Here is a 22,069-nt window from a genome sequence, read left to right as displayed (position 1 = left end):
AATTAGATTTGTTTTATTTTCTTTTTCCCCTTCAAATCGCTCCAATAATTTCACGTTTATTTTTCTCAAAACTCTCTATTTACGCTGTCAGCTTCTTTCCATGATATACTATTTTGTTTCCTAGTTTCTTTTTCATTTTCTTTCTGTCCATAATTTTTGCCTATGCTTTGTTTCTTGATTAAATTCCTTGGATTAATTTGCCATTACTTGCGTCTTTTATCTTCCATCTACGTTTATGGGTGGTGGTTGTTGCAATTGAACCGTTTGGTAAGTTGTGAATTTTTCGAAGGGTTGGGGGTTTTTTCGAGTGTGTTAAGATCTTTGTTGTAGAATTGGGGTTTTAGTTTGTTTAATCTTTTTGTTGCGTGCTATCAGGTGAAGATCGAGAGCTGTTGGGTGTTCCTCCAACGTCATATAGTGCTATTCGTTTATCGATAAGGGTATGAATGTATTTTCTTGGAGGGTGGAGTGAGTTCGTTATGTTTGATTCCTGATTAAATTAGTGTCTCATTACTAAAATTGAGCATGTTAATTATCGTTTCTAGGTCTCGGGAGTCTTGTGGTTGCTTTCACATCAAAATCGAATCAGGGGTGTAACAAAAAACAGCGAACGGCGAAAGCCAAAATACTGCACAGTCAATGCCACATAATCGTGTGGTAGGCCGTGTGTGACCTAAGGCCGTGTGACAGACCGTGTGATGGGCTCTATAGGACACACAGTCTGGGCTATTTGGGCTATGCGGATCACCCGGGCGTGTGTGAGATTGTCTGGGCTCAAAATTTTGAATTTTTTCTTAGGGTCGTAAGTATCGTTTGGATCTAATGTAGGCCTACCAAAGGGTCAATATGTTATAATTAAGCTATAAAACATGAGTTTTGGCAATCCGTTAGCATGACTTTGATATAAATATGCTTGTTTGAAATGTTATAAGATAAGTAAAATTTGTAACATGTTATGTATAATCTGAAAAATGTTATTTATGTTCTGTATCTTTTATTCTAAGCATGTACTTCGTAAATATATCTGTTATTTGTTAGTATTGCATTTGCATTTGGGATAGGGTTGATGTATATAGGAAGTATGGGCAGAGTAATAATCTGTCGTATTTGGTGGCTCAACTACATATATTTATATGATTTTGTAAATGGCGATAACGCGCCTAATACATTGGCAATTTTGCTGCAAATATTCTAAAAAGTATCATATCGACAGTAAATGGTGTGTAAGGCTGGACAGATGTTTAATACCTTATATGGTGTGTAGGGATGGTCGGAGATGGTGTGTAGCGAATGAGGGTACGATTTTAAATTTGCATCTGATTTTGATTCTGTATATGATATGCGTATTGTATCTGCTCTGTTGAGTTATTAATTTGAAATTAAATCAGAAATTCTGTTTGGTTCAAAGTTACACGCTGAGTTGTGAAAACTCACTTTCCGTTTGTCTGCCACTTTTAAGTAACCCTCAGACGTAGGCAGGTTGGTGCGACGGGAGCTCAGTTATAACCACATTTTTGTATATTTGACTTAATTAAATTTGGGTTAGGAGTTTTGTGAATTTTGGATTGTCTGGACATTTTGGATTGTTTTAGGTTTTGGACTTTATTTTCGTATTTTACATAATACTGTTTAAACATTTTATTGACAAAAATCACTTTTCTAAAAAAAATAATGGATTTCAAACAATAAACATGTTTTTCCCAAAAAATTAACTTTTTAAGAATTTTTGTTGCAAAGTTGTACAATTTTAGAAAACGTAAACAAACAACGTTTTCAATTAAACAACTAAGTTAGGTTTTTCATAAATTGGGTTTTTGTTTGATAAGAGTTTATGACATTTTGAAAATATACGAAATCTAGGTTTTCAACCATTTACGATAACACCTCCAAATCTAGCCATAGCGTATAGGCCAGGTTTGGGGTGTTATAATTAGTGGTATCAAAGTGAGGTTACGAAACTCGGGCTGTGAAATTTTGGGTTTAAAATTTTGTGAAAATTGTTTTCCAAATAGACCTATTTCTGTTTTGATCTAAAAAAAACAAGTCTATAAAATACCAAGTCTCTGGCACCGATCCTGTAAATACATTGTAAATTTTTTTGATAATATCCTGAGTTTAAAATATTTATTAATAAACATTAGAACTGATACATAAAACTCTGTAATATAGATAAACAAACTATGAGTGCACGTGGAACTCATAGACACGGTACTTGTGGGTGCAACTGTCGCTTGTGAATATGATGTGTGAATTGTGCAAGTGTATGCGTCAAATCAAGTAATAAAGTGATAAGTGAGTATCGTTCCCACGAGGATTGGATGAGTGCTCTTTGTGTAAGTTATCACAATTGAACAGCAAAGATAAATGTATCGAATGATTTTTAATGAAATTAAAATGGGATTAACATATTAGAAGTGAGAGTAATGAAGTATACTAGCAGAGGTTACCATTGTAACAAATCAAACAAGAGTACTAAGGACTTTAGTAAGGTTGGAATATTGGCCGTGAAGGCTGGGATTACTAAGGGATTTATTCTAACTCGTGAATAATGTTGTGGCAAAACTATGATGAACTTACTGTTCGATTAGTTACTAACGTGGTTTACCTCTGTCGAAAGCAAGACTTAGGGTTACTCACTCTTAAGACATTATACGTTTATGGGCTCGGGATTAGCAACTACTACTAAAGCTCAACCCTCTAAATCATATAAGGTAAGACTCTATGTCTAAAGTTTACACGAGTATTTCACTCAACACTTATTTATATTACCCAACTTTGGTCAAGGTAACCTAATCCTGTCGGTGTTAAGCTACCTTAAGACTTATTGAGCATTCATCAACACTCTCTTAAGCATTTAAGAAAAAACAACCATTGGGTAAAATAGTAATATGAACCATATTAATCTGTAAACATTAATCGAAGTTAAAACATCATTTAAAGCAAACCTCAGCCATATTAAGTTAGCTCATGGCTGGGCTACACAAATTCAAGTTGTTTTCGTATCATCAATATCCCAAAATATCATTTTAGAATAGAAGAATTGAAATAAAATGCAGATAAAGAAATCTGGGTTTCAAAACTCAAATCCCCAAACTCGGCGTCTTTTTGCTCATCTTCACCAAAGTTCATAGTCAGCTTAACTTGCCCTTCTTGCCACAATTAGACCTCTATCCAAGCTCAGAAAAATTATCATTTTTTTCTTTTATCTCTCTCTCTCTCTCTCTCTCTCTCTTTATTTCGTTTTATACTTAGGTTGTCCTCTAGGGTAAAATTCGTCAGCCAATGATTGCTTTTTACCTAATTTTGAGGTGAATATTCTCCATTACACGTGCATGTGGGGGACAAAATGTTGAGTGCAATCATTATTGACTGGGTGTTTGTCATTTTCTTCACTAGCATTGCCATGACAACCTCTCATAATGCCTCAACAAACCTCCATCCTCAGCTATCCTTCTCCCTTAAACCTGTCATTCAGGCACAACAAGACCTTTCCAGAAGTAATTAAAAGTAAAGATGCAATAAAGTAATCACCATCTCAAGTTCTTAGATGCACTATTCAATTGACTATAAATGATCATGCAATTACCTAAAATGAAACTAATTTTACTTAAGTACAAGTAATTAGTGAAGACTAAAAGTATGAATTATAACTTTTTTCAAGAGTTATCACACCCCAAACCTGAATTATTGCTTGTCCTCAAGGAATGCAATGCAACCTAACAACTAATGCATGCTCTAATGTACTTTATTGTCTATACTTACACTATCAAGTTGATTAAACTTTGCCATTTTTCAGTCTTCAAAATACCCTGCACTCAAGAATATGTGCAATTTGTCCAATAAAAACACATCAAATTCAGAAATACAAAAACCTTTCCTTAAAATCAGAATTTCCTTACATAGAGTTGTATGCATTCGGTTGTATGTAGTCAATTCTTAAAGAACTTAGGAATTCCTGGTCGAACTCACTTATTATCGCTTTCAACTTGACTTTAGGTAATATTTCTCCCATTTATAGCTTCACTATTTGTTTTTGGGAATTCATCTCATCACACATGCCTTTCTACTTAGAAGTGAAGATGGAGCAAACACCAAACACCCAAGCTACTTAGCACAGTCATAATTTGAAGTTATTTTCTTCGCTCATGTTTCCAACCACCTTTCTACTTAGAAGTGAAGATGTAGTAAACACCAAATTGCCAAGCTACTTAGCAGTCTTCCATAGTGGAGTGTCCCAAAATTACTTTAAGGTATTCTTATTTGAAACTTTTTTCTTCCCAAAAGTAAAGATGGAGTAAACACCAAACTCTTGGGCTACTCAATGAGACAGAAATTGGAGTCTTTACTACAAAAATTAGTTTAGCAATTTATGCTTCTGGGAGTTTAAATTTAACCTTTTATTTGCTACGTTTGTGCATTTCAGATCAATGACTTCTATAAGAAACTGTGGGTTTTAGTCCAAAAATTCCTATGGTTATTAAGGATTTAATGAATACAATCTAAGTGTCCTAGATATGATAGAGAATCTTAACCTTAGGAGTCAATTCTATTCATTTCCTTTCTATATCTTGCAAAAAAAATTAAGGATTATTTTCATCATTGGTCTTCACTAAATTATCTATCGTACAATCAACTCAATAATGCTATAACAAAAAATTCTTTATTACTTACTAGAATGCATGAAACTACTAAAGAGAAGTTAGTGGAAGGAAGTTAGAGTTCAAGAAGGGACGCAAGGGAGGTTAAGAAAGATGAAAAGGGAAACGCTATGTAACTGTGGGTAAATAAAGAGTGTTGGTAGTTGGAGAGACATAAATGGTGGTAATGGGTTGAGTGGTTTGTAGAAACTTACATGGTAAGTAGAGTGAAAAAGAGGAAAGAGGGAAAAGTAAAAAGGGTTTTGGAGGGAACCTTAGAATGACCTGGCCCTAAACATTTTTGGAACTTTTTTAATGGGATTCCCAATTAGGACAGGGTCCAACTGTTCAAAATCTTTTCATTAGACTTTTTTCTCTTTTCATCCCATATTTTCTCTCGTTTCAATGTCCATTTACCCACTTTGCTATGGCATATTTTACTTCTGGATTGCTTGGGCAAACACCTATTGGTACAACATCATCATGCTTGCACCTTCATTCTTTCTCTGTAATTCTTGCAAAATCTCTACACTAATAAAAAATATAACCAGAATTGAAAATAACATCAAATAATTAAATATGGAAACTGTAAAAACAAAATTAAAGTAAAATAAATAAAAAAAATAAAGACATGAAAGAGATGTTGAGCTTAAACATCTGTAAGGTCAATGGATTGTTTGTCTCGATTTACATGAGCACCCGATTAGTGCTTTAAACATTGTCCATTGAATTTAAATGTGACCCTCGTCTACATATCCTTGACATCCACTGCTCCATAAGAGTATACTTTGGCTACTTCAAAAGGACCTGACCAACGAGATTTCAATTTGCCAGGGAACATTTTCAACCTTGAGTTGAATAACAACACTTGTTGCCCTGGTTCAAATTTCCATGGCATATTTCTATTATCATGCTAGCACTTGGTCATTTCCTTATAAATTTTAGCATTGTCATACGCTTGTGCCTTGAATTCTCTTATTTCATTTAATTCCAGCAATCTTCTATTACTAGCAGCTTTCGAATCCATGTTCAATTGCTTTACAGCCCAGTATGCCTTGTACTCTAACTCAACCAGTAAATGACATGGTTTTCCTGGCAAGCTTCAATGGTGAAATTCCTAACGGGGTTTTGTAAGCAGTGCGATATGCCCATAAAGCTTTATCCAGTCTTAAAGACCAATCCTTACGATTTTGATTAACAACTTTCTCCAAAATCTCCTTAATTTCCCTGTTGGAAATTTCAACTTGCTCGTTCCTTTATGGATGATATGCCACGACAATCTTTTTTTTACTCTACACATTTATAGGGCATTGGCAACTAGCTTGCAATCGAAGTGAGATCCCTCATTATTAATGATGGCTCGAGACGTACCGAATCTCATGAAAATGTTTTTGTGCAAGAACTTCATCACTGACCTGGCATCATTGGTAGGTAGAGTTATGGTTTCTACCCATTTGGAGACATAATCTACTACCACAAGTATGTATAAATTGTCGAACAAGGGTGGAAATAGACCTATAAAGTCTATCCCCTAACCCTCAAACAACTCGATTTCCATAATATTTTGCAGTGGCATTTTGTGTCTTTTTGATAGGTTGCCTGTTCTCTGACAATGATCGCATGCCTTATATAATTCATGGGCATCTTTGAACAAATTCAGCCAATAAAATGTAGATTGGAGTACCTTTGCTGCGATTCTTACTCCCCCAAAATACCCTCCATATGGGGCTAAATGACAATGTTGCAATACACTGTTCATCTCTTCATTAGGAATACATCTTCGAATTATTTAATCAGCATATTGCTTATATATATAAGGCTCATCCCAATAGTAGAATCTTGCATTATTCAAGAATTTCCATTTGCCCTGGCTATTCAGATCAGGTGGCAACGATCCACTGACTAAGAAGTATACAATATCGACATACCAATGCAATACCGTAGCAATTAACAACTGCTCTCCTGGGAAATCGTCCTTAATAAGCTTGATATTACCGTTTTCATTTCCAGTTTCTAGATAGATGATTTTCCACTTGCTTTTTAGTTCCCTTTCTGTCTCGAATCTCCAATTCAAACTCTTACAGCAAGAGTATCCTCTGAATCAGTCTTGGTTTTGCATCTTTCTTAGTCACTAAATACTTAATGAGAAAATGGTCTGTGTAAATTGTGACTTTGGTACCAACTAAATATGATCAAAATTTATTGAATATGAATGTAACACCCTAAACCCAACCTAAACGGAAAGACCAAGTTTAGAATGTTACATTATCTTACCAAAACACAGTCATACTTAGAGCGAGCCTTTCACCATTGTTAATTTTTGAAAACATCCATTATCTGAAACATAGTCAAATCCTAGAAATTCAAAGACACGAAATTAAAGTATAGGTTCACACACACACATATATATTAAGTCTGATAGATGATCGAGTCCCATGTCACCGATCGCTTATTCGTGTGAGTTCCCTGAAATTTATTCAATTAGTTAGTGTGTTGCATTGTAGAACTTAACATAAATAGACTAGCCTACGTATAAAAACTCATATATTATTGATTATTTAGATAACAATTCGATCTCCTCAGTTCGATTAATAATCTAAAATGGATCTAGAGACAAAACAGTGCTTATACGTAGCAGATTAATACAGATGCACGTATAACACAAATACGATCAGATGCACATGTCATATGGTAGCATATTAGTACAAATTCACATATAACAGAAATACGATCAGATGTATATGTCATACGGTATAGATACAGATGCAATTTCCTATTCCATTCGCTACACACCATCTCTACCCACCCTACACACCAATAGGTATATAATACCCATCCATCCTTACACACCTCATAGTGTCGGCATGACACATTACAGTGTTTACAATCTCACTGCCAGATCAAATAATATCATGGGTGGTTTGACCACCAGTTCACTACAGAATACTCCTACCAATTCATAACTTCCACCCTATGTTGTTGCAGAACAGATAACAAACATGTATATATAAGTAATGCATTGCAGATATGATCACACATTTCTAATATAACAAGGTATCGATATCATTAGTATCTAACTCATACCGATATCCAGAATCCACTAGCAATCATAATAATTAGCCCATACCATTCAGTTCAATTCATACACATCTGATGGATGGCTTACTTCTGCCTCGCACATCAATTTCAACACTAAAAAAATTCTGTAATCCAGGCCCACATGCTCGTGTGGTTGCACACGGCCTAACACACGCCAGTGTGCCTCAAATCTGAAGTCAGTGAGTTACATGGCTTGAACACACGCCCTTGTCTCTTGCCCGTGTGTCTCCAAATACGAACTCAATGAGTTACACAGCCTGGACACACGCCCGTGTGTTTTGCCTATATGGCTACAAATCCTAACACAGAGAGTTACACGGCCTGGCACATGCCCGTGTGTCTTACCCGTGTGAACCCTGCACTTTGCTTCTCACACATGGTCTCACACATGCCCTTTTATCTTACCCGTGTGACCCTAAATTCAAACTCAATGAGTTACACGGTTCACCACACGAGCTCTCATTTGGCCATGTCTGCACACATGCCCATGTGGTAGCCCGTGTGTCGTCGACAGCCTCTTTTGGCAGGCCCCATATCATTGACAACCCTATTTCTTACGGTAAAAAATGTAAAAAAAGAAAGGGTTTCAATACCCATTTGTTATGCAATGTTGTAGAAACACCCCAATGCCAATTCCAAGCCTAAAATATGTTCTGAACATCCAATTCAATAAAACATTCTTAAAAATGCAATTGACAATAATTGATTTGTCATCGAAACCTTCGACTCACTACACAAATGAATGAGAGTCTATTTATCGTGAATTCTCACTACACACCCGGTTTCGAAGTAAAATGAGAAGTGTTAGGCATCTCATGAGCCCCCTAGCATAGCAGAACACAACAACAACAAATTAACCACAACTCAAAATTTTGACGATTTTCCCAATTCGCACAACAACATAATATAACAAAACAATCAACCAAACTTTACCGTAAAGTGTAGCAGAGCAAGCAGTATCATATAATGGGTAGAACAAAAGGAGATTCCAAGAAGACGTAAAATAAATAGAGTAGAAGAAAAGAAAGGAAGAAGAACAATGAGAAGAAAATGAAAAAAAAGAAACGTCCAAATATTAGAGGAAAGGGCATTTAAAATTTAAATCAGTTTAATGGAAAAGTGCAAAAATAAATCCTTGTTGTACACAGGGAGACTCGAACATGGAACCACTGACACAAACAAATGCTTAATCATTGAACCAGCAGGCTCATTCTTGACACAAAACGGCACAGAATTAAACTTAAACAAGAAATCCTCAGCTAAGAGTTCAATAAAGAAATTTAAAAAATTCCAAAATTTATAAGACTCGACTCTTCGATCTTAAGTGAAAAAACAAGACACATAACCACAGAAGCAGACACATATTTATTGACATGACTTAATAATAAAACTTAAATTTTGGGGCATTACAGCAAATACCACAACCAATAATTCCTTTTCAGTGGTGGTGTAATTAAGTTATGCATCTGTTAGAGTCTGACTGGCATAATAGATTGCATGAAATAGTTTGTCTTTCCTTTGCCCAGTACTACTCCCACGGCATAATCATTGGCATCACACTAAACTCGACTGAAAATGTCCACTCAGGAGCTATTACAATGGTGCAACCACTAGTTGCTTTTTTAACTCCTTGAAAGCTAACAAACAAGGTTCATAAAAGATGAAAGATTTATTTTGTTCCAACAAGGAACACAAGGGCTTAGAGATCTTGGAAAAGTCTTTGATAAATCTCTTATAGAATCTAGTATACCCTAAGAAAATTCTAATTCCCTTAACATTCGTTGGAGGTGGCAGCTTCTAAATCACTTTAATTTTTTCCTTATCAACTTCGATTCCTTTATGACAAACTTTATGCCCTGGGAAAATGCCTTGTCTTACCATGAAATGACACTTCTCCCATTTCAAGTCAAGGTTAGTCTCCTCACAGTGTTGAAGTAGTAATTATAAGTTGTGTAAATAACCTTCGAAATCATTTCCAAATATTGAGAAATCAACCATAAACACTTCGAGGAAATTTTCAATCATATCCAAGAATATGGAAATCATGCACCATTGGAATGTTGCTGGCGTATTACACAGACCAAAAGGTATTCTTTTGAAGGTGAATGTACCATACGGATAGGTGAATGTTGTCTTTTCTTGATCCTCTAGGGAATTGCAATTTGATTATACCAAGAGTATCCATCTAAGAAATATTAGAAGTGCTTTCCAGCTAATCGATCTAACATTTGGTTAATGAAGGATAGTGGAAAATGGTCATTCCTTGTGGTTTTGTTGAGCTTGCGATAGTCTATACAGACTCGCCATCCCCTGACAGTTCATGTAGGTATACACGGTGACACCTTCCTTCTTTGGCATATATTGGACTGGACTCACCCAAGAGCTATTAGAGATTAGGCAGATAATGCCAACATCTAAGTATTTGATTATCTCCTTCTTTACCATCTCTTTTATAATAGGGTTCAACCTCCTTTACTACTCAATAGACTTTACATGACAGTCTTCCAATAGAATTTTGTGTATGTAGAGTGTGGGGTTGATTCCTTTAATATCATCGATTGTCCAACCTAGTGCCTTTTTGAATTTATTAAGCACAACTAACAACTTAACCTCTTGCTCATCATTCAACTTAGTAAACACCACCACAGGTAGCGTGTTATCCTTTCCTAAATACGCTCACATTAACTGTGAAGGTAGAGGTTTTAACTCTAAAGTAGGTGGTTCTTCTATGGGAAATTTAGAAGGGTTAAAAGTTTGAGGAGATAAATCTAATGTGTCAAACCTCTTTCTAGGTCTATCGATAATTAGTTTGGATTCCAGCAACTCATTGTGGTGTCTAAGTAGCTATTCATCATCAATATCAATTGGATTTGATTCACTATGCTCTTTGTCATGGTATTCTTTCTCAAATTCCTCTTCCACAATGGAATATAACAAATTGACAGTATCATCACATTTTAGAGCTTTGAAAACATTAAAAGTGATCTGTTGATCGTTTACCATCATAGTTAATTCTGCCTTTCGAACATCAATCACAGTCCTACTTGTTCCAAGAAAAGGTCTACCAAGAATAATAGGCACATCTTTGTCAGCTTTACAGTCTAACACAATGAAGTCAGTAGGAAAAATGAATTTATCCACTCTTACCAAGACATCCTCGATTTTACCTTCTAGGTATGCATATGATCGATCTGCCAATTGCAAGGTTATAGTGGTAGGTTTTGCTTCACAAATTCCTAGCTTTTTGAACACATACATGGGCATAAGATTTATGCTCAGACCTAAATCACACAAGGCCTTCCCAATATATTGGTTGCCAATTGAGCAAGATATTGTGAAGCTTCCTGGGTCCTTCAACTATGGAGGCAATTTATTTGTCAACATAGTAGTGTACCCTTTAATGAGTGCGACTATTTCAAATTATCCCAATCGTCTCTTCTTTGAAAGTATGTCTTTCATAAACTTGACATAGCTAGGCATTTGCTCCAAGGCTTCCATTAAAGGTAAATTGATGTGAAGTTGCTTAAGAACATCCAATAATCACCTGAAATGTTGGTCTTGTTTGTGATTTTGAAAACGGTATGGAAATGGCGGGGGTGGGCAAACTTCAGGTTGTAATGATTGTTTTGCCTGGGCATTATGTTTGGCAGTGCTATTTGAGTTTTCTTCGGCATTGCTTGGTCCAATTTTCTCAGTTGTGGTCTTCTTGGGTTGTCCGAGGGTTTTGCTTGTAATTGTTTCTGGATTCACTGATTCAAGTTCAAAATTCTTGACAACTCTATCTAGTTGTGTGCCACTTCTAAGAGTTTTGTTTTCCAATGTTCTTTCCCATATGGTCTTGCATTCTCAGTATCACTAGGCAAAGTTCCTTGTGTTCTTAAGTTTAAAGCATTAGCCATCTATCCTATTTGGTTCTCTAAAGCTCGTAATGATGATGCTTGGCTCTAGATCACAACATCATTTTTGGCTATATACTTCTTCAGTAGAGACTCAATAGTTAAGGAAAGAGATGATGTCTATCCTTCTTGAACTCGTTGTTGAGGTAGTATAGGCTGATTGAAACCCTGTGGAACATTCATGGCATTGGGTCTAATAGGCATGTTGGAATTTCCAGCTCATTGATTATTCTACCCAAAAGTTGGGTGTTGCTTCCAACCAAGGTTATACGTGTTGGAATAATGATTGTTGTTCCTATTAAAGTTGCCTATATAGTAGACAGATGTTAGGTTTGAGAGACACTCTTCAAACACGTGATCCTTACCATAATAAACACAAGATAACCCAGTTGTTTTTAGCCCTTTCACCTCACTAGGCTTCCGCATGGTCTTTATCATGTTAGCTAAAGAAGATACCTGAGCAGTAAGCGAAGTAATAACATCAATTTCAAATGATCCAACCACTCTCCCACCAGTTCCAGCTCTTTTTCTGGGGTATTGATAATCATTATTGATGATTCTCTTTGAAATCTCGTAGGATTTATTGTAGGACTTATCCAACAAAGTTCCATTAGCTGAAGCATCAACCACCATCCATGTTTGTGCATTCAAACCATTGTATAACATATCCATTTGGGTCCAATGCTGAAATCCATGTATAAGCCATTTCCTAAGAAAATTTTTGAACCTTTCCCATGCTTCATATAGTGTTTCATCCTCTAGTTACTTGAATGATGTTATGTCATTTCTCAGTTTGACATTCATATTAGGTGGGTTTTATTGTAGTAGAAATATTTGACAGAGATCATTCCATGATTCTATTGTTCCAGATGGTAAAGCGTTGAGCCACATTCTAGTAAGATCTCTTAAAGAATAGAGAAACAATTTAAGTTTTAAGGCATCTTCAGAGAAACATTACTGTCTAAAAGAATCACAGACCTCAAAGAAAAGTCTCAAGTGCAATTTGGGATCTTCAGTTGGAAAACTACAAAACTGACCAATTGATTGAAGCATCTGGCGCATTACATGTTTCAGTTCAAAGTGGGGAGCTTGAATTTGTGGCCTGACTATTCCAGGATTTAGGTTTTCTAAGATAGGTACTATATGCCTTCAAATTGGCCTATCCCAATCATCAAACATTTAGCAATAAGAGGAATAATATTTAGAGCTCCCGGATTAAGTTTCTTATTCATAGTAGGTGGATTGTTACCATCTTGATTCATTACTATTTGTTCTCTTCTCCTTCTTAGCAGGTCCTTTCAATTTCTGGATCTTAGAGATAGAGTCCTTCAACAGGAGTACCTCTACGTATACTAGTAAGAGACCTGTTGAGATCATGAAACAAGCAAAATAGAAATTAAAACTATAAAAATTACAATAACAAAAGCTAAAGTTACCAATCGCTAATCCCAGACAATGACACCAAAAAATTTTCGCGTGTGAATATGATGTGCTAATTGTGCAAGTGTACACGTCGAATCAAGTAATAAAATGATGAGTATCATTCGTACGAGGATTGGATGAGTTCTCTTTGTCTAAGTTATCATAATTGAACATAAAAGATAAATGTATCGAATGATGCTTAATGAAATTAAAATGGGATTAACACATTAGAAGTGAGAGTAATGAAGGATACTAGCAGAGATTACCATCGTAACAAATCAAACAAGAGTACTAATGACTTTAGCAAGGTTGGAATATTGGTCGTGAAGGCTAGGATTACTAAGGGATCTGTTCTAACCTGTGAACAATGCCATGGAAAAACTATGGGAAACTTGGGATTCGATTGGGTACTAATGTGGTTAACCTCTGTCAAAAGCAAGACCTAGGGTTACTCACCCCTAAGACATTATATGACTATAGGCTCGAGATTAACAACTACTACTAAAACCCAAACCTCTAAATCATATAAGGTAAGGCTATATGTCTAGAGTTTACATGGGTATTTCACTCAGCACTCACTTATATTACCCAACTGTGGCCGAGTATAAGGTCAGATTTCTGAGATTGAGTAGATATACTCGTGGGTTGGTGTCGAATGATTATGTTAAATGTGTCCACTTCGAAGAAGGTTGAGGTATGACCTCTAGGTTCTGATAGCTCCATAGATGGAGTATGTTTTTGACATCTTGGTGGACAATGAGAGAATCACTGAGGAGGTTAAGTGCACTGAGCGTGAAAATAGGTCCATGAGAGGGGTAGGAATAAGAGGGATTCAGAGCCCTCCAATTCTATTAATTGGCCTAAGAAAGGAGCCAAATTTAATGAACCTCCAAGGGTATATGCTCCTATTGTTTCCACTATGGTTCAGACATATGGAGGTGGTTATGATCAACGAGTGTTAAGGTTACCTATCCAATGTGATCTCCGCTCTTATGGCTGAAAAGTTGGTTCGTAACGGTTGTGAGACACTTTTGGGCTTTGTGTATGATTTGACTTCTATGGGTTCTTTTGTTGGGGATATTCGAATGGTTAATGAATTTTTGAATGTCTTTCCAGATAAGTTTTTGATATTACCTCCGGATGGAGAGGTTGAATTTGGTATCGAGATTCTACCGGGTACAACTCTAGTGTTTATTTCTCCCTATTGCATGGCACCGAAGGAGCTTATGGAATTGAAAGCTCAATTTTTAGAACTTGGTAAAGAAAAAATATGGTACAATGAGAATGTGTATTGACTACTGTCGGCTGAATAAATTGACAGTAATGAATAAGTACACACTTCCGAGGATCTACGATTTGCTCGATCAATTTATTGGGTCTTTTGTATTCTCTAAGATAGATATTCATTCTGGGTACCATCAACTTAAGGTTAAGGAGGTCAATGTTCATAAGATTGCTTTTAGGACTCGTTATGGACACTATGAGTTCCTAGTCATGCCCTTCGGTTTGATGAATGCTCTGGCTTCATTCATAGATCTTATGAATCAAGTTTTTCAGCCATATTTGGATCAAATCTTTATGGTTTTTACCAATGATATTCTGGTATACTCTGAGATTGAAGATGATCATGATGAGTAGCTTAGAGTAGTTCTTCAGATACTTCGCGAGAAACTGTTCTATGCTAAGTTGAGCGAATGTGAGTTTTGGCTTAAGGAAGTCACTTTTCTAGGCTATGTGGTTTCTGTCGAGGGGATCCAAGTTGATCTTAAGAAAATCGAGGGTGTGATTCAGTGGAAATAGCCTAGAAATGTGTCTATGATCTGCAGCTTCCTTGGGTTAACGGGTTATTATCGGAGGTTTGTCGAGGGGTTCTCACTTATCGCAGCTCCTCTGACTAAGTTGTTAAGTAAGAACGTGCTATTTATCTGGACTGATGAGTAGCAATCTAGCTTTAAGAAGCTCAAGTTTGTTTTCACTTAGACTTCTGTATTGATACAGCTTGAATCCATAAGGAGTTCTTAGTTTATAGTGATCCATCACACGTTGGATTGGGTTGTGTTCTGATGCAAGACGGTAAGGTAATGGCTTATGCATCTCGACAGCTTGTCTTCGCCTTAAAAATCTAGAGGCATTATCTGTATGGTGAGAGGTGTATCATTTACATCGATCACAAGAGCCTCAAATATCTCTTTACTTAGAAGGATTTGAACCTTAGGCAACATAGATGGATTGAGTTGCTTAAGGACTACGACTGTATGATTAAGTATGATCCTAGAAGGCCAATGTGGTAGTCAATGCTCTTAGTCATAGAGAAATGTCTAATTTGAGGGTAATGTTTTCTCGCCTAAGTTTGTTTGATGATGGGGGTCTGTTAGCCAAGTTTCAAGTTAAGCCGACTTGGATTGATCAGATTCAGGGTAAACAGTTGTGGGATGATTCTCTTGTTTAGCGGTTTTGTCAGGTTGAGGAAGGTAATAACTCTAGTTTTGGGTTGAACAGTTATGGGGTTTTCCACTTTTAGGGTTAGGTTTGTGTGCCTAATGATTCTAAGTTGAGGCAATTTATTCTGCGGAAAGCGTATAGTAGCTTTTATGCTATGTATCCCGACGAAAATAAGAAATGGGAGCGAATGATATGGACTTCGTTAGTGGGTTTCTGAGAGTTGTAATGGTTGCCTGGTTTGAAACGAAAGGTAATGAATTTCGTCTCTTAATGTCTGACGTACCAGCAAGTTAAGGCTGAGCATCAATTGCCTTCGGGTTTGCTTCAACCTGTTAAGATTCCCCTTTAGAAATAGGAGCTAATGACTATGGACTTCGTTAGTGGGTTTCCCTTAACACCCACTAAGAAGCATTTTGTGTGGGTCATCGTGGATCGTTTGACCAAGTTTGCCTATTTTATTCCTGTCAAGACATACAACTCCCTTTAGAAACTGACTAAGTTTTATGTTTTCGAGATTGTTAGACTTCATAAGGTTTCGGTTTGGATTATTTCTGATAGGGATACACATTTTACTTCTTGATTTTGGGGGGAAGCTACATGAGGCTCTGGGTTCTAGATTGGACTTCAATATCGCGTTCCATCCTTAGACAAATGGACAATCTGAGAGGGTCATTCAGATATTGGAGAATATGTTACGGAGTTGTGTGATCGACTTCTAAGATAGTTGGGAGGAGTTTCTTCCATTAGTTGAGTTCGCATATAATAATATTTTCTACTCTAGTATTCTGATGGCACCTTACGAGGCTCTGTATGGTTGTATGTGTCGTACTCCGTTGTGTTGGACTGAGTTGGGTGAGTGTCGGGTTTTGGGTCCCAAATTGATTTTTAAGATTGAAGATAATGTTAAAGTGATTCGGGATCGTCTTAAGGTGACTTTTAATAGACAGAAGTCATATTCGGATCTAAAAAGGAAGGATATCGAATATTCTATGGGTGATTGTCTTTCTGAAGGGCAAGTTGAGTCCTAGGTTCATTAGGTCGTTCCAGATTGTGAAACGTGTTGGACTGATCACCTATCAGCTAGAGATACCTCCCGAGTTAGACTATATTCACGATGTGTTCCTCGTCTCCATGTTGAGGCGGTATCAGTCGAATCCATCTTACATTGTCTCTGTTGAGGAGATTGAGGTTAGACTGGATTTAACTTTCGAGAAGGAACCAATTCAGATTCTGGATAGAGATGTTAAAGTCTTGATGAGGAAGTCTATTTCTCTGGTTAAGGTTCTGTGGCAGAATCATGGCACTGAGGAAGCCACTTGGGAACCTGAGGGTTCGATTCTTCTGTAAGATACGTAATTATTCAAATTAGGTAAATTTTGAGGCCGAAATTTCTTTTACGGGGGGAGTTGTAACACCCCAAGAATATGAATTTCTATTTGTTGATTCTTGCCATTAAAAAATGTATGTTTCAGTGGTTAATGGCCTTGATTACGTGATAGTAGTCTCGTGTTCGAGCTCCAGTGCGAGCAAGTGGATAATTTTTTATGCCTTATGTTGTTCAAGTGGTTAAGTTTTGATGAAATTCAAATACTTAAAAAATTTCTAATTTATTAATAGGATATGATTTGTTTGTTTTGTATTTTTAGATAAAATAAATAATTTTTAATTAAATTAAATTAAATTAAATTTATTTTATTTCCCCCCTAAAATCGCTCCAATAATTTCATGTTTGTTTTTCTTAAAACCTCATATTCACACCATCAGCTTCTTTCCATGTTCTAGTATTCTGTTTCTTAGTTTCTTAAGTGTGTTACCCACATAGGATATCCTTAATCTCTTTAGGATAAACATGTTCTCCCAATAAGATTTTATTTGATCTCATGGTAACCATTACATTTTCCTTCACGACAGAGCCAATTACTTTCAAATAGTACTCAAGTCATTTATCACAAAGACAAGCAACTTGTGGCCATGTTTACTTTTCATCTATTATGAAATATCGATGAAATGATCTCATTTACCCATTAGTTAGACTATGAATTCTACTATTGTAAATGATGCTACATACTGCAGAAGTCGTATACCCAACACAACAGCTTTTGGTTCCTTATATATTTTAACTTAGGCTTTTACTTACGTCAAAGTATACGAGTCACACATACATGTTTCATCATCCACTCATGATTAAGGTATGCCACACTATGAACGTCACAAGTGAATAACTTCATAAACGAATTTAGGATCTATTCTACTTGGGTCCTGTCCAATGTACTATCAGTCCAATCAGTCATATCTATGTCTCTATCTTTTGGGAGCCATCCACTCCGGTATTTAAGATAAAACATCTCCCCAATTGAGCTTGATAAATGACATATTAGCCTTTCAATCGGTTTGTTCATTTTCTATTAAACTAAAAATATGTTGAGGTTCATCTACTAATACAAGCTATTTTTTGTATTACGGTCTGACGACATAATACCATTTAGTATTAGTTAAACGCTAGATAACCAGTAAGCCAATATTTGCTTCCATTTTTCTTTGCATGTAAAACCATTAAGGATAATATACGAAGGGTATTACTGTAATTAATGGACATTACTATTAATCCAACTTGTTTGAAAAAAAATATAAGTATACAAAATGAATATACTACATTTAGGGCACCAAATTCAACACTTCTTTCCAAATGTAGCATGATTGTTCGAGCTTTAGCAATATCAATGACCCTTTCCCTTCAAATAATTGCTCTATCTTGGCCTACCAACCTTGAAACTTGGGACAATCCAACTTGAAAACACAAGGACTACTAGCTACTATGCCTCCCTTGAACTGAACCAGATCCCACATCTAAAGGAAGGAAAGAAACATGAGAAATAGGGGCAAGAGGAGGAAATCATGATGGAGCAACCCCGAAATGGCCTTTAACCTATTGCTGAGGACCATGAGACCCATCAGTAAGATTTGATTTGCCCAAATATTGCTCATAGAGAGCCTTAATCTCATATTTAAGTTTTGCTCAAAAATCATTTTGAAAACTTGCGAACCGAGTTTCCAACTTCCTATCCAAATTAGTTTGCAGCTTAGAGAGTTCTTGTTGTTGTTCACCCACTTCCTTTTAAATACAAGTAGTCACGCACCACCCATGTCACACCTGAAAATGTTAAAGGTTTGATATAATGGAAATTATGAGTATTTAATTAGAAAATTTTTTTTGTTTAAGTTTAGTCACGTTACATAAAACCTAAGGATTTTCTGTTAGTGGGATACATTATGATTAAGGGTATTAATAGTACAGACTGATTTGGAATTAAGGGAAGCGGTGGTAAAAGAGTATATAAGCAGAGGATTCTTTCATTCTACTATTCATTTTCTTTCTTTCATATTCTTCTTTCGTTCATTCTGTAAGAAAAGAAAATTAAGAAGGGGGAAGAATCTAGATTGTTAACATTAATAATTGAGAACTTAACAATACGATAATCTTTCTAGCTCTTATGTACCCTTCGTTTAAAAAAAAGAAAAATTTGAAGTTTCAGCATAATTTATTTTAAATTATGATGATTTAAATCGTAATTAATCTTTATAACTTCTCTGCATGCATATAAATTAATGTTTTTTTACCCCTGCATAATATATTTTTTTTATTTTAACTGAGAAAAAAATATATCAGCTACGACAACTATTTCAAACATCCAACAAACCGATGGCTATTTCAAGAAGTATATCACATCATTAATCAATGTACTATTTTATTTAATATAATATTTACCTATATACTTATTTGAGCAGAGGTGTTGGAATGATTCAAACACCAAAATTTTTCTGCACACAACTAGAGTGGATTTTGATATTCGTTTGCAAGCACCATTTATTACTTGGATCAAGACCAATTATTTTGACTTTCGTTATATCCTAAATTATAACATAAAAGGTTATATTATGTATTATTAACTTGGAATTTGTATATCAACATAATGCGAAAGAGTTAACCTTTGACATCCTATGTTCTATCATCAGTAATTCTTGAATAGTTGTGTGCTTTAGTTTTTCATGTGTTGTATCATTAGACACTTCATCTTTAACTTGTAGAAGCCTAGTATTGAGAGGGTGATCTTTTTAATTAAACAAATAATATAGGGTGAAATTCAAACTTCCAACCTAAAGATATAATTTTCTAATCTCGGCAACTTTATCAAAAAGACGCCCCACTTGAGAATGCTTTTAAATTATAGGTATAGATTTAATCAAGTTTAAAATATATCATAAGTTTCTATTCTCTCTTTACATTTAAAATTTAATTCTTATATTTTTAATTTTAGGAATTTAATATTATTTTTTGTGTTTTAAGTTCAGATATTTTGTTAAATTCAAGTTCACTATAAATATTTTTTAATTACATGGATGTAAAGTGAATGTTATTTTATTTCAAAATGTCACATTAACAAATCAAAAAAAAAATTTAACAGTATTATCGACTAGACCTGAATTTTAAAATTTAAAAGATAAAAAAATTAAATTAAATTCCAAAGACATAAAAAATATAGACTTATGATATATTTTAACCTTTAATCAATCCCCTACACCATTAATGGTTACTAGTAGAAACAAAAATAAATGGTTTGACGAATCCGATGGGCACCCTTGCTTTTGCTTTGCTATAAATAGTGGCCAACCACTCTTCCCATTGTTATTTAACCACAAATAAACAAACAACTCCAAATAAATAAAAAGAAGAAACTTAGCTAAGCAAGGATTTCCACTCATCTCTTTTCAATGGCGGTTCTTCTTTTCTTCTTCTTTTTGTTGTTCGACATTTCAAGGGCGATTCCGGTGCTTGATTTCTCTAAGCTCAATGGCCACGAGAGGGCCAAAACACTAGCTCACATTGCTAATGCATGCGAGGATTGGGGATTTTTTCATGTACCCTTTTCTTACCTTTTTTCTTAATATTCATGTTTAACAGTAATGTGATCATATGTACATCTTTATATAACCCTTTAAAAACTTTCTAAATATATAAAAAAATCTTTAAATACATGACATAATTAGATATTTCTTCTATATGACATTAACATCCTAATTTGAGTAACATGGTGAGCAAAGACTATTAGTTTTGGTCGACATGTATGTAAATATATGCGAATTGTTGTAGCTGGTGAACCATGGGATTGCAGAGGATCTGCTGGAGAGAGTGAAGAAGGTTTCAACAGATTTCTATAAGCTGGAAAGGGAAGAGAATTTCAAGAACTCGAAGGTGGTGAAATTGTTGAATGAAACTGGTGACAAAAAGTTGGAGAATGTGGATTGGGAAGATATTGTAACTTTGACGGATGATAATGAAAATGAATGGCCGTCTCAAACACCAGGATTTAAGTAAGCAACAATATATATCTAGTTAAACATTCGTTAAAATGGTTGGTTTGTGATTATATATGTGTGTGTGTGTGTGTGTGTGTGTGTGTGTGTGTTGATGTTGATGACAGGGAAACCTTTAAGGAATTCAGATATGAGCTGAAGAAATTGGCTGAAAAAATCTTGGAAGTATTGGATGAAAACTTGGGGTTACCAAAAGGGCACATTAAGAAGGCTTTCGACGGTGAAGAAGGTGAAAACAATGCCTTCTTTGGCACAAAGGTGAGTCACTATCCGCCATGCCCGAACCCTGAAAGGGTCATTGGACTTCGACCCCACACCGATGCCGGTGGCCTCATCTTACTCTTTCAAGACGACGAAGTGGGCGGCCTTCAAGTATGGAAAGATGGGGAATGGATCGATGTGGAGCCGTTGAAGAACACGATCGTGATCAGCGTCGGTGATCAGATCGAGGTGATTAGCAATGGGCGATATAAGAGCGCTTGGCACCGTGTTTTCAGCACCACTGATAGCAACAGGCGATCCGTTGCTTCGTATTATAACCCTTCACATAAAGCCACCATTGCTCCTGCACCACAACTGATGAAGGAAACGAATGAAGAATGGAATCAAGCTTATCCCAAATTTGTGTTTGGTGACTATATGTCTGTTTATTATCAGCAAAAGTTCCACCCGAAAGAACCAAGGTTCCAAGCTGTATCGGCCATGTGAAGATAATAAGCTCTAAAACATGAAATCACATACGATCTCTTTTTTCTTTTTCTTTTTCCTTTTAGATTTTACTTTGTTTCTTAGTTTATGGAGAGCCCTTTCTTTTCTCTAAACATAAAACTACAGGGAAGGATTGAGAATGCTGTATATTCTAGGCTGTTTGCTTATTTTTGTTGATGAAGATATATTATATAGTTCTCTATATACCAATAAAATTCCTCTAAACCATAATTGTGCCTATTCCCCTCCAATCTTGATTTGCCAAATTTCCATATATCCCTTAAATCTTGGAACCTTTTTCGGGAGATAGGACTCCATTATTTTTCTAGAAAATGTTACAACATTTTTTTAAACAACAGAGTTTTATTAAAGAAATTCATAAGGGTAAGAAAAAATACGATGATAACGTAATTAAACTGAACTCGAAAATATTTAATCGAGTAGACGAGAACCACATTTGGCAGAGTGAAAATAGGCACAACTTGCCTATAG

General features: G+C 35.6%; 2 protein-coding genes, 1 long non-coding RNA gene and 1 other non-coding gene across 4 annotated transcripts; all 4 read left to right on the top strand.

Moving 5' to 3' along the window:
* The first annotated feature begins 112 nt into the window (after positions 1 to 112).
* LOC121214619 (uncharacterized) lies at positions 113 to 981 on the top strand. Its single transcript, XR_005910200.1, has 3 exons — positions 113 to 267; positions 376 to 440; positions 546 to 981. It is a non-coding gene; the product is annotated as an uncharacterized lncRNA (long non-coding RNA).
* An 11,339-nt stretch (positions 982 to 12,320) lies between these two features.
* LOC121215098 (small nucleolar RNA R71) lies at positions 12,321 to 12,427 on the top strand. The gene has a single exon (XR_005910830.1). It is a non-coding gene; the product is annotated as a small nucleolar RNA R71 (small nucleolar RNA).
* A 3,857-nt stretch (positions 12,428 to 16,284) lies between these two features.
* LOC107908020 (uncharacterized) lies at positions 16,285 to 16,843 on the top strand. The gene is made up of 2 exons (XM_016835301.1): positions 16,285 to 16,425; positions 16,508 to 16,843. The coding sequence occupies exons 1-2, from the start codon at positions 16,285 to 16,287 to the stop codon at positions 16,841 to 16,843; spliced, it is 477 nt and encodes a 158-aa protein (XP_016690790.1).
* Positions 16,844 to 20,103: 3,260 nt separating this feature from the next.
* Positions 20,104 to 21,817, top strand: LOC107908352 (1-aminocyclopropane-1-carboxylate oxidase 5). The gene is made up of 3 exons (XM_016835535.2): positions 20,104 to 20,413; positions 20,646 to 20,866; positions 20,977 to 21,817. The coding sequence occupies exons 1-3, from the start codon at positions 20,267 to 20,269 to the stop codon at positions 21,575 to 21,577; spliced, it is 969 nt and encodes a 322-aa protein (XP_016691024.1). The 5' UTR covers positions 20,104 to 20,266; the 3' UTR covers positions 21,578 to 21,817.
* The last annotated feature ends 252 nt before the right edge of the window (positions 21,818 to 22,069 follow it).

This window comes from Gossypium hirsutum, chromosome D02 (genome assembly GCF_007990345.1).
Source record: "Gossypium hirsutum isolate 1008001.06 chromosome D02, Gossypium_hirsutum_v2.1, whole genome shotgun sequence".
NCBI lineage: Eukaryota > Viridiplantae > Streptophyta > Magnoliopsida > Malvales > Malvaceae > Gossypium > Gossypium hirsutum.
The sequence above is the reverse complement of the archived record's forward strand: the minus strand, read 5'-3'. Positions and strand labels throughout refer to the sequence as shown.